This window comes from Vanacampus margaritifer, chromosome 19, assembly GCF_051991255.1.
Source record: "Vanacampus margaritifer isolate UIUO_Vmar chromosome 19, RoL_Vmar_1.0, whole genome shotgun sequence".
Taxonomy (NCBI): domain Eukaryota; kingdom Metazoa; phylum Chordata; class Actinopteri; order Syngnathiformes; family Syngnathidae; genus Vanacampus; species Vanacampus margaritifer.
Window position 1 is genome coordinate 15,965,182 of NC_135450.1, and position 15,135 is coordinate 15,980,316.

Consider the following 15,135-nt stretch of genomic DNA (forward strand, 5'->3'; position numbering starts at 1 on the left):
AGAAGGTCACGACGTGTTCATTGTTGACTACGTGGATCAGGTGGAGTCGGGTGTGTTTTTTTGCAATCGTGCGCATGTGTTTCCGCTACGCCCATTCCCCCCACGCCCCCGCCCCCGCCCCCGCCACCAAGGCCTTTTAGCCGGCCGGCGCGGACCATCGATCGGCTGCTTAATACGGCAGACACACATTTAAACATTGATTTGTGGCTTCTGTGACTTTTGGCCAGCGAGGATGATTAACCGAGGTCTTGTGGCAGCGGCCTCCAGGTTGTTTTTTTTTTTTAAAGTGTGTGTGCAGTGTATGAGATTTAATGGAATGTCTGCAGCACACACACACATACAGTGTAGCTGAGGTAAGTATTTCAAGCGGGGAGAAAAGAAGTTTAAAGTAGTCGGGTGAAGGAACTTTTCGCCGCTGACTTCAGGGTCAGTTTTAGAAAAATGTCGATAGTACGGTTGACTTTGCTCGTCCTTAACAAAACAGAAAGTAATCCTCGCTTTGGATGGCCGCGTTATACAACGTAGCAAATTTACGAAGGGTTAGGAATATACCAGATACTGGTGGTGTTCCACAAAGACCAATACTAGGTCCACTTTTTTTTTCTTTTTTTTTTAATAGTAGACCCTACATAAACTATTTTACAATGACTTGTAACCAAAGTCATACAGAGCATGACTGGTGGAATGTATTGTTAAGTGTACTGCAATTATTGATCCTTTGTGGATTTCAATGTTGTTCAATGTTTTCAAAGAGTTTTTCGAGCTTGGTTGATCTGTTGCTTTGTGGGTCCTTAAATTCAAAGTAGAACTGTAACACTCCACATACGTCTGTTTGACTTTAAATCAGTCGTACGGTAAAATTATTTTTGCATTTGATCCTAAGATTGATCAAATAAACTGCTGTTGTGGCGGTGTTCCACAGAGATCTATACTAGAGCCACATATTTTTACAGTCGACTCTCCATGACCACAATTTCATGCTTGCATTAAGATTTTTTTTTGTGGTCAAATACATTTTGGCAAAGAGTGATTAAAATGTTTTTATATATTTTTTAAAATATTCTCTCTATAATGGTGTATTTAAAATATTTTTATATTTTTAAAATATTCTCTCTATAATGGTGTATTTAATTTAAAAAATATATATTTTTTTAAATATTCTCTCTATAATGGTGTATTTAATTTAAAAAATATATATTTTTTAAAATATTCTCTCTATAATGGTGTATTTAAATATTTAAAAAAAATAATAATTCTCTCTATAATGGTGTATTTAAAATATTTTTTATATTTTTAAAATATTCTCTCTATAATGGTGTATTTAATTTAAAAAAATATATATTTTTTTTAAATATTCTCTCTATAATGGTGTATTTAATTAAAAAAAAAATTGTTTTGAAAATATTCTCTCTATAATGGTGTATTTAAAATATTGTTATATTTTGAAAATATTCTCTCTAAATTGGTGTATTTAAAATATTTTTTATATTTTTAAAATATTCTCTATATAATGGTGTATTTAATTAAAAAATATATATTTTTTAAAATATTCTCTCTATAATGGTGTATTTAATTAAAAAAAAATTTTTTTTTGAAAATATTCTCTCTATAATGGTGTATTTAAAATATTGTTATATTTTGAAAATATTCTCTCTAAATTGGTGTATTTAAAATATTTTTATATTTTTAAAATATTCTCTATAATGGTGTATTTAATTTAAAAATATATATATTTTTTAAAATATTCTCTCTATAATGGTGTATTTAATTATTATTTTTTTTAATATTCTCTCTATAATGGTGTATTTAAAATATTGTTATATTTTGAAAATATTCCCTCTAAATTGGTGTATTTAAAATATTTTTTCAAATATTCTCTCTCTAATGGTGTATTGTGTCCCTATTGCAGGTATCCTTGACTGTATAATGAAGCTTATTATGCGTCCTAGCCTTCATTGGTCGGTGTCACCTCACTGTCGCAGCTGACACTTTCCCCAACTCTAAACACCCGCCTCGCAGGAATTACCTATCATTGTGTTGTCAGCATGGGAGGAGGCGGAGAGGGTGCGAGAGGGTGCGAGAGGGTGCGAGGGTTGACAGTTTGTCAGGGCAGAGACGATAAAATGACCGTTTAGCAGCCGCTCGCTCCCGCACCGCCCGTCTTTAATTATTCACTTTTCTTTTCCGAGCGAGAAAGCACCCTGTGGCGGAGCCTGAACCCGTCATCGGATGAAACCCGTCATCGGATGAGACAATAAACGCCTCTTGACGATAGGCTGTAATCATCTCAATTGTATTCTGTCACACGCGGATGTTTAAGAGTTAGCCCGCTTGATTACATCACTTCTAAAACAACCAAATAAGGTCGCTTTTAATAGCTTGATGCTAACATACAATGGGTAATGCCACTGATGGGATAACAAAACTAGCATTTGAACACAAACGGGCAGCAACACAAGTAGACAGACAATATAACAACAGGTAAATTCTTTATCTGCCGCAAAAATGGGATGATATTATTGCAGATTATTCTGTAATTGTCCTCCGCATTATACTGCCCCCGTTGGCCAAAACGTGCACAGCAGAAGATCAAAATGTCAATGAGTATTGAAGCATCAAATATTGACAAGCAAGCTGTGAAATGAAGTATTTTGAGTAACAAACAAATAAAACTCATATGTCAAGGCACCCCGTCATTGAAAACGTTGTCGTCGGAGCGTTCCACATTTTGTGTCGGATTCTTCCAATTCCAAAAGGCAATTCCAGCCTCAAATTGGCTCTTTGGAATATATTTGCGAGCGGCTCCGGAATGACGGGAATGCGGGTTACCGTAGCAACCTAGCATCTTTTGCCTAACGCGCGTGCCCCGGTAGGAGGAAAAGGCGGGAAAGCAGCGAGGACGGACGAGACGTCAGCTGCCAGGTGTGCGGGCGGGGGGACGACGCGCGGCTGCCGCGTTTGTCTCCAATTTCATTTTCAACGGGCCATGCAGGAGATTCTTGCTTTTTATGGCTATCTACATTTTGGATTCTCATTGAAGGCAATAAATGAAAACGTGTTTTATATTCTAGTTTCCTCAAAATAGTCACTTTGCTCTGATGATTTGGTGGATTTGAGACAAAATGTCTTCGGAGACGACGACGGTCGTTTAGAGGAGGAAATGGACCTGACATTGATCAAAATGTGTAAAGTGAAAATGGATTATTATTATTTTTTTAACAAATTACAAAAGAACAGTTACAGGTTGTTGTTTTTTCACAGTCGAGTCGCGGTTCGTTGAAACCTCAGTTTCGGCCTTCCTGTGTGGAATTTCTAAATTGTCCATAGGTACGAAAGTGAACGCTTATTTGTCCAGATGTGTCCCCAAGATTGACAGGAGACCATCTCAAAGTCATCAGGGACGGGTTCCGCTGCTTAGCCGCTCCGCTAATGAGGACGAGCGCTACAGAAAAGGGACGCAACGCCAAAATGGACGTGATGGATGGCGCGTGCTGAAACGTCCGTTCGTCTCCCCGCGTTTGGCGGCAAGTATTGGATGTCGGCTTCCAAAGGGCTTCACTCGTCGCCGTGGTCGAGAGCGCAATCAGACGCTCCGCCTCACATGATCCCGTTGAATTTAGCCCGCGCCGCTCGCTTAGCTAATGAAGTGGCGCCGACAGTCAACGTGATCGAGAACAAGAAGCAACATTTTTTGCTGTCTTTTTAAGTGTAAAAAGAGCCACGTTGGGGATTTCTGCGACGACGGCGGCGGACATCAAACTCAGCAAACAGTGCTGTTATTATTTTTCACAGTGGCGGCCAGGCAGATAAATAGCTGCCATCTTGCTGGACGCCCGAGAAGCCCAGCACGGCAGCGGCAGCGCCGGCAAATTTGTGTGATTTGTGCGCCGGTCACGCCGCCACTCTGAGCTCTCATCATGTCCCCCCCTTGAAACACAACAGACGGAATAACTGCAATACGCTGAATTAATTTCAGGGCCGCGTATTAATCAAAGATAAGCTTCGCCTCCCATGTTGACTGTTGTCGGCCGCCCCCCGGCGTCGCGTTCCTTCACGACCTCGATGGCGAGCGGAAAATGCGGCGTTGCGAACCAGAACATTTTGCGTTGATGCTCACGTGTTGGAATTGGATGTTCATCAGCAGGCTCCATCGCGTGTCAAATAAACTGACTGATCAATAATTCAAACCAACCAGTCAAATGGGATTGATTGATCGATCAACAAAGAAAATCAGCCAAAAGCAACTAATCAGCTTAGGTTGATCATGAAGTCAAACAATCGGTCAATGCAATTCAACTTTTAAATCAACCAATCAATCAAACCAACCGAATGGTAATGATCTGTCGATCAATCAATCAAGATTGATAGACAGAAGTAATCAGCAATGCATGAACAACACATCAGTAGATCAATCAAGTCAGGTTTGTTGGATCCATATCAAGATCAACAAATCAGTTGACCCAATAACCAATCAAACAATCCTTCAACAATTGGTCGATCAACTAACCAGTCGGGTTTGTTTGATCAGCGCATCCAAAAAATTGCCAACCAATTAGGTTTGACTTATTGATCAGTTCATTAGCCAACCAACCAACTACTACTAACTATCAAATGTATCATTCAGTTAACCAACCAACTTCAACTCACCAATCAGCCAATTAACTAACCAGCAAAAAAAAACGGTTGACTTATCAATCATTGCCTCAATATATTAACTCATTCACTGCCATTGACGGCTATAGACGTCAAAAAATAATTTTAAATATTTCTACGAGTTTAACTTTTTTTTTTTAACTTTTGTTAACAAGAGTATGAAAACCTAGGGAAAAAATTATACACTTCGAACAGATATCAAATTTGTGATTAATCGTGAGTTAACTAGTGAAGTCAGGCGATTAATTACGATTACTAATATTAATTACTTGATGCCCCTAATTTTTAATAATCTTTTCTTTTCCTTTTGAAATCTTTTTTTAAGAATAAAAGATTATTTAAAATTAATTAATTGTAATTAATCACATGACTTCACTAGTTAACTCACAATTAATCACAATTTTATTTTTAAATTTAATTCTAAATTTACAATAAAAAAATTCTAGGTTTTCTTAATCTTCTCAATAAAATAATAGAAATAGTTCAAATGAATTTACAGTATGGCAGTGAATGAGTTAAGTAATCAGTTAGGATTTCCCAATGAAGCCATCAATAAATTAAATCAGTCAACCGGCCGATCAACGATTGGTTAATCAGTCAGTCCATTGATCAATCTGGACAAATCGGGTCAGTCAACCAATCAGTTGGGTTTCTTTGATCAGTTTCATTAACCAGGTTTTATGGAACAATCAGTTAATCAGCCATCCTATCAATCAATCAATCATAGAGTCGTTATCGATTAGTACGTCAGCCAATCAAATGGTAATTATCTACCAATTTATCAATCAGTCAATCTATGATCGATCACTCCCTAAACCAAACAACCAGATTCGAACTATCAGTCCACCTGCCAGCAAACCAATCAACCGCAACAACAACAATCAATCCCTAAAGCAATCCGACCTTTCACTTCCATTGATTAATCAATCAAGTCAACCATCAGAGCACGACTGGCGCTTTCTTTGCCTCTTCCACTCGGAGCGCGAGTTGAATTCCCCCTTGAGGGACTCAAACCAGCACAATCCAAGACATTTGGCAACCTGCTTGTTTTTCATGACCATTTTCTCATTAGCGCGCTACGAAAGCCTCACAACAACAACAGCAACAAAAGTGCGTTTTGTCTGACAAATCAACAAGAGCGCACACGCACAACATCCACGTAATTAGTCGCCAGAGTGCCCGATTAATCCGCTTGATGTAATTAGCTTGCAAACATAATCAGCGCCTTATTAGGTCAAGCAAATCCCCTCCCGCCATTTGCAGAGACAACGCGGGCTGCTTTTCCTTTTCGTTTGAGGTCGACGGGCTTTGATTGGCCACGAGTCCCCTCGGACCTTGCGCCAATCGGGCGCTCAGGATTTCTCACTGGCCTTGTTGACTGACGAGCGCCCCGCCGCTCTCTCTCGTTTCATCGACGCAAGCCACTCGATCACAAACACAAGATGGCTCCAGGTGGGTTCCATTGACGATAGTAACTAACAGTGGTCAGCATCGGGATCGTTGGTTACCGTGGCAACAACATAGACGGCATCCATCTTTAATGCAAGTGTAGAGTGTCTGCTTTTTTATTTTATTTATTTTTTAAACAAAACTTAGCTTAATGCTAACACCTAATGCAAAACGCCATAGACAGGCTAAAAAAAATTAATTAATTAATTAATTAAAAAATAATAATAAAAAATGCATTTACTCACAGGTATTTTTCATCCTCTACAAAAAAAGTAATATTACTGCAATTTACTGTCACTTACAACAGTTGTGAAACTCTTCTTTGTTAGCGAGATGCTTTTGGCTATGCTAGCCCATACATACATACATACCAGCCCCCCCCCTCCCCCCCAAGTTGTTATTTTGAGGTTGCATACACATTCAGTTGAAGTTTTGACTTATTAGCGCTTTTCACAGCTAAACACACGCTTGCGAACATACAGTACGCGCACACGCGCGCACACGCACACTCATTCCTAATTAGCTTTAAAGGCCTGACGTCTGCTTTCAACACGTCACACAGCACGCCGCCGCCGCCGCCGCCGATTGCGGTAGTTAAGATTCCAGACCGCTGCCCTCGGCGGATCTCGTCTATCCATCACGCACGCACGCGCACGCACGCGCACGCACACGCACACGCACACAAACACACCTCTTTTGTGTTAATAACAGGCAGTTGGAAAAGAGGTTACTTTGGAAAGAATTTATTTAAATTTAAATAGTTTCGAAAAATTATTATAAATTAATTATTTTATATAATTATTAATAATAAATATATATAATAATCATTAGGAATAATAATAAATCAATAATTACATGTAAATAATTATGTACCATTATAATTATGAATATCCATATTGATGAATAATAGCAATGTAAATCACGTGAAATGATATTTAGGAGTGCGTAGACTTGTTTATTTTTTTTCTTCAAAGTAAGTTTTGTGCCAAAATGAGCGTTTTTGCTGCATGAACGAGCGGCACGATGAGCGCCTGTAATCAAGGTGAAAGCGGAACAATATCGCCGTTAATTATAATGAGAGCTTTGAAAAAGGCGAATGTATTGAACAGGATTGGGGGAAGTTAAACATTTTATTTGGGATTTTCATATTCCGCAGACATTTGCAACCGAGGACAAGCTAGGAGGAAAGTAGAAATAAAGCCAGTTTTTTAACAGAAGAGCACGAAGGATTTTACTTATTTATTTATTTTTTTTGCATTTTCTTGTGCCCCCCGTGAAAGAAGAGAACAAAATAGTTGGACTCACCTGAAACACTTTCAAAGTTTCATAACCACTAAAGTGGAGCGGAGCAAAAATATATACATTGGAGTTTCAATTCAGATTTGGAAAAAAAGATCATCTTCAAATGAAAGAAAAGGAAATTTTTCTTGAGAAGGAAAAGTCGGGGGGTTAAACGGGGGGTTGCCTGCATCCGATAAATCCGTTAAAAGGTCATCGGAAGGATTCTGATGGACGTCGCAGAGAGAACACGAAACCAACATGTTGAACAAATGTCACTTCAAATCCCCCCTGATGCGAAAAAAGGATTGTTTGGGTCTGAACAGGCCTGTAATTATGTCAGCACGACGTGACGCGGGAGGCTAATTACATTGTTGGGCGCGTTCATCACCCGCGCAGGCCGTCATTAGCGGGAGCCGCCGCTGGCATGTTAAGAGGAACGCCTGCCCAAAGTGACACAAACATTTAAGACACCTACCAAAATACACACAAAAAATACAATTAAAAAAAGCCAGGAAAATCCCCTATATATATATATATATTATATATATATATATTATATATATTTATATATATATATATTATATATATATATTTATATATATATATATTATATATATATATTTATATTTATATATATATATTATATATATATATATTATATATATTTATATATATATATATTATATATATATATTTATATATATATATTTATATATATATTCATAAAAAAAAAATATATATATATTTATAAATATATATATATATATATTTATAAATATATATATATATATATTTATAAATATATATATATATATATATATATATATATATATTTATATCAACTAAATTAATGAAATTTATTTTTTATTTATTTTTTTACTCGAGTTTGAACAATAATATTAATATTATTCCCGTCAAGCTTTTGTCGAGTTTCCTACTAAACCCTCCCAAGAAGAGGCACATAATAATTCCCCTGCGTGATGATTTGTCTTTTGTTTGTGTTAGCGCACGTACGACACAGCTTGAAGCTAAAAGTCCGCACGGGAATTATTGTGACATTATTATGACAATGGTGACGAGCGTGCATTTTTAACAACAGCGGGACTTCAAAAAAATAAAATAATGAATTCCAAAGCTAATAATACTCATTTGCCAATTACTTCATCACACAATGGGACACAAGCTTTGTGTTTAAAAAACGCCTGCCTGTTGATTAATGACTTTTTTTTCATTGATGTTTTTTTTTTTTTCCGCTCCGATGTGACTGAACACGTCTGCGTCTAGTGCGGCGTCCCACCTCACAGCCACTTCTTGAGGACGGCGAGGGCCGAGTTAAAGGTGAAGTGCGCCGGATGCGCTCCGCGCCGGGCCAGCAGCAGGGCGCCCGCCTCGGCCCCGCGGCCGGCCGCCAGCAGCCGGCCGGCCGCCTCGTCCGCCTCGTCCGCGTCCCGGCCGCCCTCCCGCCGGCGGCCCAGCAAGTGGGACAGCAGCAGCGGGTAGGCGGCCGAGGACGCGCAGCCCACCAGGAGCCCGCCGTCCAGCAGCAGCGACAGGAGTTCGTCGTCGCATGTGGCCGACGCCTCCTCCTGCAAAAAGGAGCAAGCGTTCACATTTGTAGCCGGTTGCGATCCAATATGAAATTTCTGAAATACAATCTTTCTATAGCACATTTTATAAACAAGCGTTTCCAAAGTGCTGCACAATGAAATCCGTAGAGGAAAGTAGTACATGAATTGGTGTCAAGGAAGTACGTGGAAGCGATACATCTTGACTGAGAGACAGGATTCGTAAGTCAGGGAGGAGCTAAGCTTAGCCTGTTTGATCAGTTTAGCAACGCCGGCATTTACAGGAATACGTTTTTTTTTTACGATTTTACAATTGCCTGCCATTATAGTTACTACTTGTGGTGTTCCACAAAGCTCAATACTCGGCCCATGTAGGTATGTCTGTGGTAGTAAACGTAAATGAATTTTTAGCGTCCGTCATTCGGTAATCGTCAACAGTTGGGACACACTTCCGTTAATCGTCAATCAGTCGATATTTCAAAGCGAACTGTTGATCCGTCAGCGTCCGTCAATCACCAAAATGAGACGTCCATCATTGACGAATTGCCAAATATATCGACAGATTGACAATTATAATAAGAGATGAAAACCCGCTTCCGTCAATGCGAGGTTCATCAATTTTTCAAAGTTTCCTGTCAATCGTCAACAAAGCGGCCGTCCGACTGGTCAATATTGACCTCTGGTACACGGTTCTATTCCACTTGACGGATTTTGTCGGTGAATGCATCCATATAAAGTCGACAATTCTACCCCCCCCCAAAAAAATTCATCAATTGATTCTCATTTTGTCGATTGGTGGTCGGGCTCGGCCCCTTCCGACTCGTCTGTACTCTTCCAAACACGATGTGAATAAAACAGCGATCTGGTGTTGCAGCCCACAAGCTGCAATCTGAATTCCGGCGTAGCCTGCATATTCCATTTCCCGCTGGTGGGATTCACTCAAAAGAAGAAGCGCGCTTCATTTCCGGGCTTCTGCCGCTTGCGCAGCCGCTTGTAACAAATCCACAAACACGTGTTGGCGCCGGCACAAACAACCGCCCGTGTCATGTTTTCATCGCCGCTCCCACGTCACGCCACGTCGCGGCGTTCCGGCCCCGCAGCCGTTCAACCTGGTCCGCGTGCGCGCTGCTCGCCTGCCTAAGTGCACGGCAAGCCCCCCCCCCCCCCCGCCAGGGTATTTCTGGAACCGAGCCCCGCTCAATTATGCATGTCGGGCCCTCGTCTGCCGACGCAACCCCGCCACAAACACGCTAGCGCGCTTTTCCCGCCTCTTCAGGAACAATTCTGCCTTCAAAAGCACAAATAATGGATGTGCCAAAATGGTGGCCAGGGGGGTTTCATTTACCCAAGTGCGGATTTCTTTGTAAACAAGGTTACTGATAGAGTAAAAGTCACGTCAAGTGAAAATGGAGCGACAAATTAAATAAAAAAAAGGACTACAGTAGCTTCTCGTTTATCGTGTTTTTTGTGTGTTTTTATTTTAGAAATCCTTGAGAAGCGGCGGTTACATATTTATTTGACTATTTATGTGCATTTTAAACTTTTATCAAAACAAAATATGCATGTGCGTATCCGCGACTTGCGGCTTTAGAATGTGTGGCCTGGGCTGGTGAGTGACGTGGGAGCCAGCGAACGAGAACGCCGCTGTTGGTTTAGCAAAGCGGCAGGCTGCTAACCGGCTAACCGCCAACTCGACTTGCCTACGTGTTGCGCGCGCTCCACTGGGGGCGCCGTCGTGGCCATGCAGCTTCGACGTCCACTTCAGTGAATGACTTTTTGCTGCCTTTTTCCAGCAAAAAAAAAAAAAATTCTTTTTTTCTCTGGCTATTATTTGCCAGCGAGGCGCCAATAAAATGAGCCTGTCACATTTAAAATGTGCAAGACTTTTCTTATGATTTTTTTTCCCCCCCCGACTAAATTTCTCATGATAATTTCATGCCGCAATTGGTCGCCGCGGCATTTTCTGTCCACTTATGGAAAACCAGCAGGTGCTTGAGAAGTAGGCAGCTACTCCATCATTCAGCTTCACACACACACACACACACGCACACACGCGCACCTCCGAGGCTATTACAGTTTGACGTGCGCGTGCGTGTGAGGGAAGAGATGGAAGATATTTGAAGCCTGCAGACGGTGGGATTGACAGGCCAAGTGGAAATAGATGTGACACAGCAGTGTGGAAATGGAGAAGGAGGGCGGGGGGGGGGGGGGGGTTGCTGTGTGTGGCTAGGGTGATATCAGAGAGGAGCCTGAAATTTCTGCTATTCTTTGTACAACATGACGGCCTGTCACTCCCCCCCCCCCCGGGGAGGTAACGTCGAACGACCGGCGGGAGGAGGCGGGCCGACTTGTGAGCCCACTTGCGATGAGAAAAGGTTTTGCGTTGTGTTTAGGGCAAACGTTTGAGGTAGTGGAGTGAGGAGGAAACGTGTTGCCAGTGAATTTTCAACAGACAAACAGGAAATAAAAACACTCTCAAGGCGCGTGGAGCAGATGCTAACACTGAACTAGCCGCGTAACAAACCCGAGCTGCTCCTTTTGTCACTCTTGCTTATGTATTTACATTTTTCTTTATTAAATTCACATTACAAGCATCGTTTTCCAGTACTTGAGTACTTTTAAGTGGTTTATATGCGCTTTTCCCCCCCAAAGAGAAAATTTGCCTTTGAAGTAGTTTTCAGGGATGTGATTTGACCGAAGTGAAATTATCTGAAAATTTAGCCGGGGGTCTGGGGGCCGCTGGCACCCTAGGTCCAGGGCAGTGCCCTGGTGGGGGGAAAAGGGGGGCGGAGCCCCCCGGAGCTCATGGGTTTTCCGTGTTTTTAAGTACAAAACAACAGCATAAATTTTCAATGTATATTGAACCATCCCATATAAAATGGCAGTTTTAGTCAACTCAAAATCAGTCACATTCAAAAACATTGGACTGCCTTTGCTTTTAAAAACTATCACTGAGAATATCATCATATCTAACTAATGTGATTACTAAGTTAACACATAAATAATGTTGAAGAGTTCAAATTTCATGAACAAATAATTGTATCATGACCAAATGAAAAGTAACTCATATTAGAGCATACCACAAATGTCTTTGTTATAGCAGAAGATGTTATCTGTCGGAGTCATGTGCATACACAATGAACTACTAAAAAAAAAAAAATGTTTTTTTTTTTTTGGGGGGGAGATAAAAATAGCGGAATTCCGCGAATTAGCGGAAAAATCACATCCCTGAGTTTTAGAGCACATTTGAACTGTTAGCACGTCTATGATGTTTCCCATTACATGTTAGCATTAAGCTAGTGGCCTTGAAATACTTGATGTGTTTTTGTTCTTCTATTTTCCAAACTGCTGCTTGTTATCAAGTGAGTTGAGCCGACATTATTTGAGGCTTGGCGGAGGTCTGCCTGCCGCTTCTTCAATCTCATCGACGATCTCGTGTGCTTGCGTGTGGCGTCGCTAAGTGAACAAACACGCGATATCAACGCCCCCCCCCCCCCCCCATCCTTGTTCTCGTTTTCACCTCCCGGCTTTCTTTGCGTGCTGACACAAAAGCTCAGCTTGCGTTGAGGCGCTTGTGCTTTTTTCGGGGGGGGGGGGGGTGAAAGTGCCGCTGACGCCGGCTGGTCAATATTTCAAGCGCGCGTTTGCCGTTCCACCGCCTCTCGTTTCCTGCCCGCGTCTGTCATGTCGCAGCGGAAAGAAGCTTGATTGGAATTACCGCCGCACGAACGGCGGCGGATGCATAATGCATGCGGCCGGCAATCTTTTTTATCGTTTCAATCATCGTGCTCGCGGCACACTCACGCAAACGCACAACTGTCAAACACGTCACTCAGTCACACGCATTTTGTCTTCAGATGGATGATGAAATGTGTGATGCGACCTGAAGGCATTTTTTAGGGAAGGTTTTAGATTCTATTTCGGCTCATCAACAAGCTCTGCAGGAGCCTGTTAATGATCCCGATCGTGTAGAGAAACCTCAAAAACACGCAGCGCTCAGGCCCTCGACACATGTGGCTTAGCCTAATGCTAACAAACAAAGCAAAACGCCATTGACATGCTCGCAGTTAGCATCGACAGTAACGGTTTTAGAAGAATGACTTGAAAAAACTAGAGTCAAGTTTTTTCCACATCAGAAATTCTAGTTAAACTTTTTGTAAAATGTACTTAGAATTTCTGAGCGCATCAACCTTTACTAGGCTTTTTCAAGTAAGTATCACTCCCCATTTTTACAGTGTAGGAACGCAAATGCGCATGTAAACAGATAATATACACTTTAAAAAGAGTTGGGTCATAAGTATAACCCAATTATGGATCAAACATGGATCGATCCACTTTATGGGTCAATTTGATCCAACTTTCTGGGTTTTATACAAAATGATCCAATTTTTTATTTTTTACTACGTCTCTCGGCTGGCCTGGGAACGCCTTGGGATCCCGTCGGAGGAGCTGGGTGAAGTGGCTGGGGAGAAGGAAGTCTGGGCTTCCCTGCTAAAGCTGCTGCCCCCGCGACCCAACCCCGGTTAAGCGGAATTGAAGACGGACGGACCCAATTTTTTGACCCAAGTAGAGGACATGACCATTTATTATTGTTTTATGAGTCGTTTCACGCTGAAAGACACATTTCTTGATTCAAAGTAGAGGATCGGTCCATTTTTGACCCATGGATGGATTTTTTTTTGACCCAACTCTTTTTAGAGTGTAACAATACTCTCACAACTGTATTTTTTTTAAAAATTTTTTAATCCTCTATGAAAAGTAGTAGAATATTTTCATTCTTCTTCGTTGGTCTCTGCTTGGCTGAGCAAAACGGGCACAAGGCTTTTTTTTTTTTTTTTCCACAGCTCCAGATGCTTGCCAAATTTATATTATTATATTATATTATTATATATTATATAATAATATTTTGAATAAAGTATTGAGACAGACCTGTCAAATAGTTCAAATATTTGACAAACAGCGCTGCGGTCCCAACTGCATATTTTTCTTCCATTTTCACATACAGCAGCTCCATAAAGTAGTAGTCGCGCTTTCTAAATCGGTTTTGACGCTTCTGTTCTTTATTGACCTCTTCAGCCAGACTGAGCGTCTCACCAACACCTCTCATTTTAATAAGCGTGTCAAGAGACGTTTTAACTCTTTGACTGCCAGACGTTTTCAGAAAAGGGATGCCGTGGGTGCCAGCCGATTTAAGCATTTTTGACTGATCTTTCAAGGTCCACAGAAAATGATGTGTTTGGACTATGGAAACACACATACTACCAAATGAAAGATTGGACTCTCATCTTTCATCAGAAAAAAAAGTTTGTTTCTACCTTATTCCGTTTTTCAGTAATCAACAATAGAAAATGGTTAGTTTCACCTCTGTTTTGAAAAAACGTCTTTTAACGTCTTTGGCACTCCTCCATAGGATTTTACTAAACGTTATATAACGTTTTTGGCAGTCAAAGAGTTAATGACATTTCTAATCTCCGGGAATTAAACTTGGTACAAGCGCGATCTCGAGGGGGCATCGCTGGCTTTTTTGTAAAGAAAATAAAATCATGCGCTTATTGGGGCGACGGGACGCCGATAACGGCTGTCAGTCACGGCGAGTAACGCCGCGTTGCCAAATGGATCCGTTTATGCCGCGGTGGGAGCATAATGAAACCTCGGGGCTTGTTTATGCAGATATGAAGAGGCAGGTGAATTAAGAGTGACATTCAGCAAAGTCTTGGCTAATTCACTTTGCTCGTTATGGCGCGGGAAAAACAAAAGCGCGTTAAGGTGAGGCCTAATTGAAAAAGGGATGCACGCCGGCGGCAATGAATGTAGCGGCGACGTTTGCTGCACGACGCACATTGCGATCGCAAACACGCAATTGTGCACAATAGGAACAAAGCGTGCAATGGCAATTAACCGCATGCTGCTTCACCAAGTCTAACGAAAAAGACCAGTTCAGAAGCCGCCTAGATTTCTTTTTAAAAACCGTTTCCCCTCCCCCTCGTTCAGGTCCGCAAGCTGGGAAAAAAATGGAGCTCAGTGCGGTTTCATTAAAGTGAACGCAGGTTTGCGAAACCTTGAACAGTGAGCCTCAGCCCCGCTTTTATCAGATGACAGCAACAAAAGGAAGGCCTGTGTGGCCCCCCGCCCGCCGACGACTGCTTATCAGACCTGGAGAGAGCCGAGTGGCCCCGCAGAGGCTCCG

The 15,135-nt window shown here is 41.4% G+C and overlaps 1 protein-coding gene across 2 annotated transcripts in view; it reads right to left on the reverse strand.

Annotated features, from left to right (window-relative positions):
• Positions 1-8,222: 8,222 nt before the first annotated feature.
• nbas (NBAS subunit of NRZ tethering complex) overlaps positions 8,223-15,135 on the reverse strand; it is a 116,382-nt gene continuing 109,469 nt past the window's right edge. For both annotated transcript variants that reach the window (XM_077552052.1, XM_077552054.1), the window contains one exon: positions 8,223-8,969. In XM_077552052.1, coding sequence (XP_077408178.1) covers positions 8,682-8,969 — 288 coding nt within the window. In that variant the 3' untranslated portion in view covers positions 8,223-8,681. The remainder of the gene's footprint in view (positions 8,970-15,135) is intronic.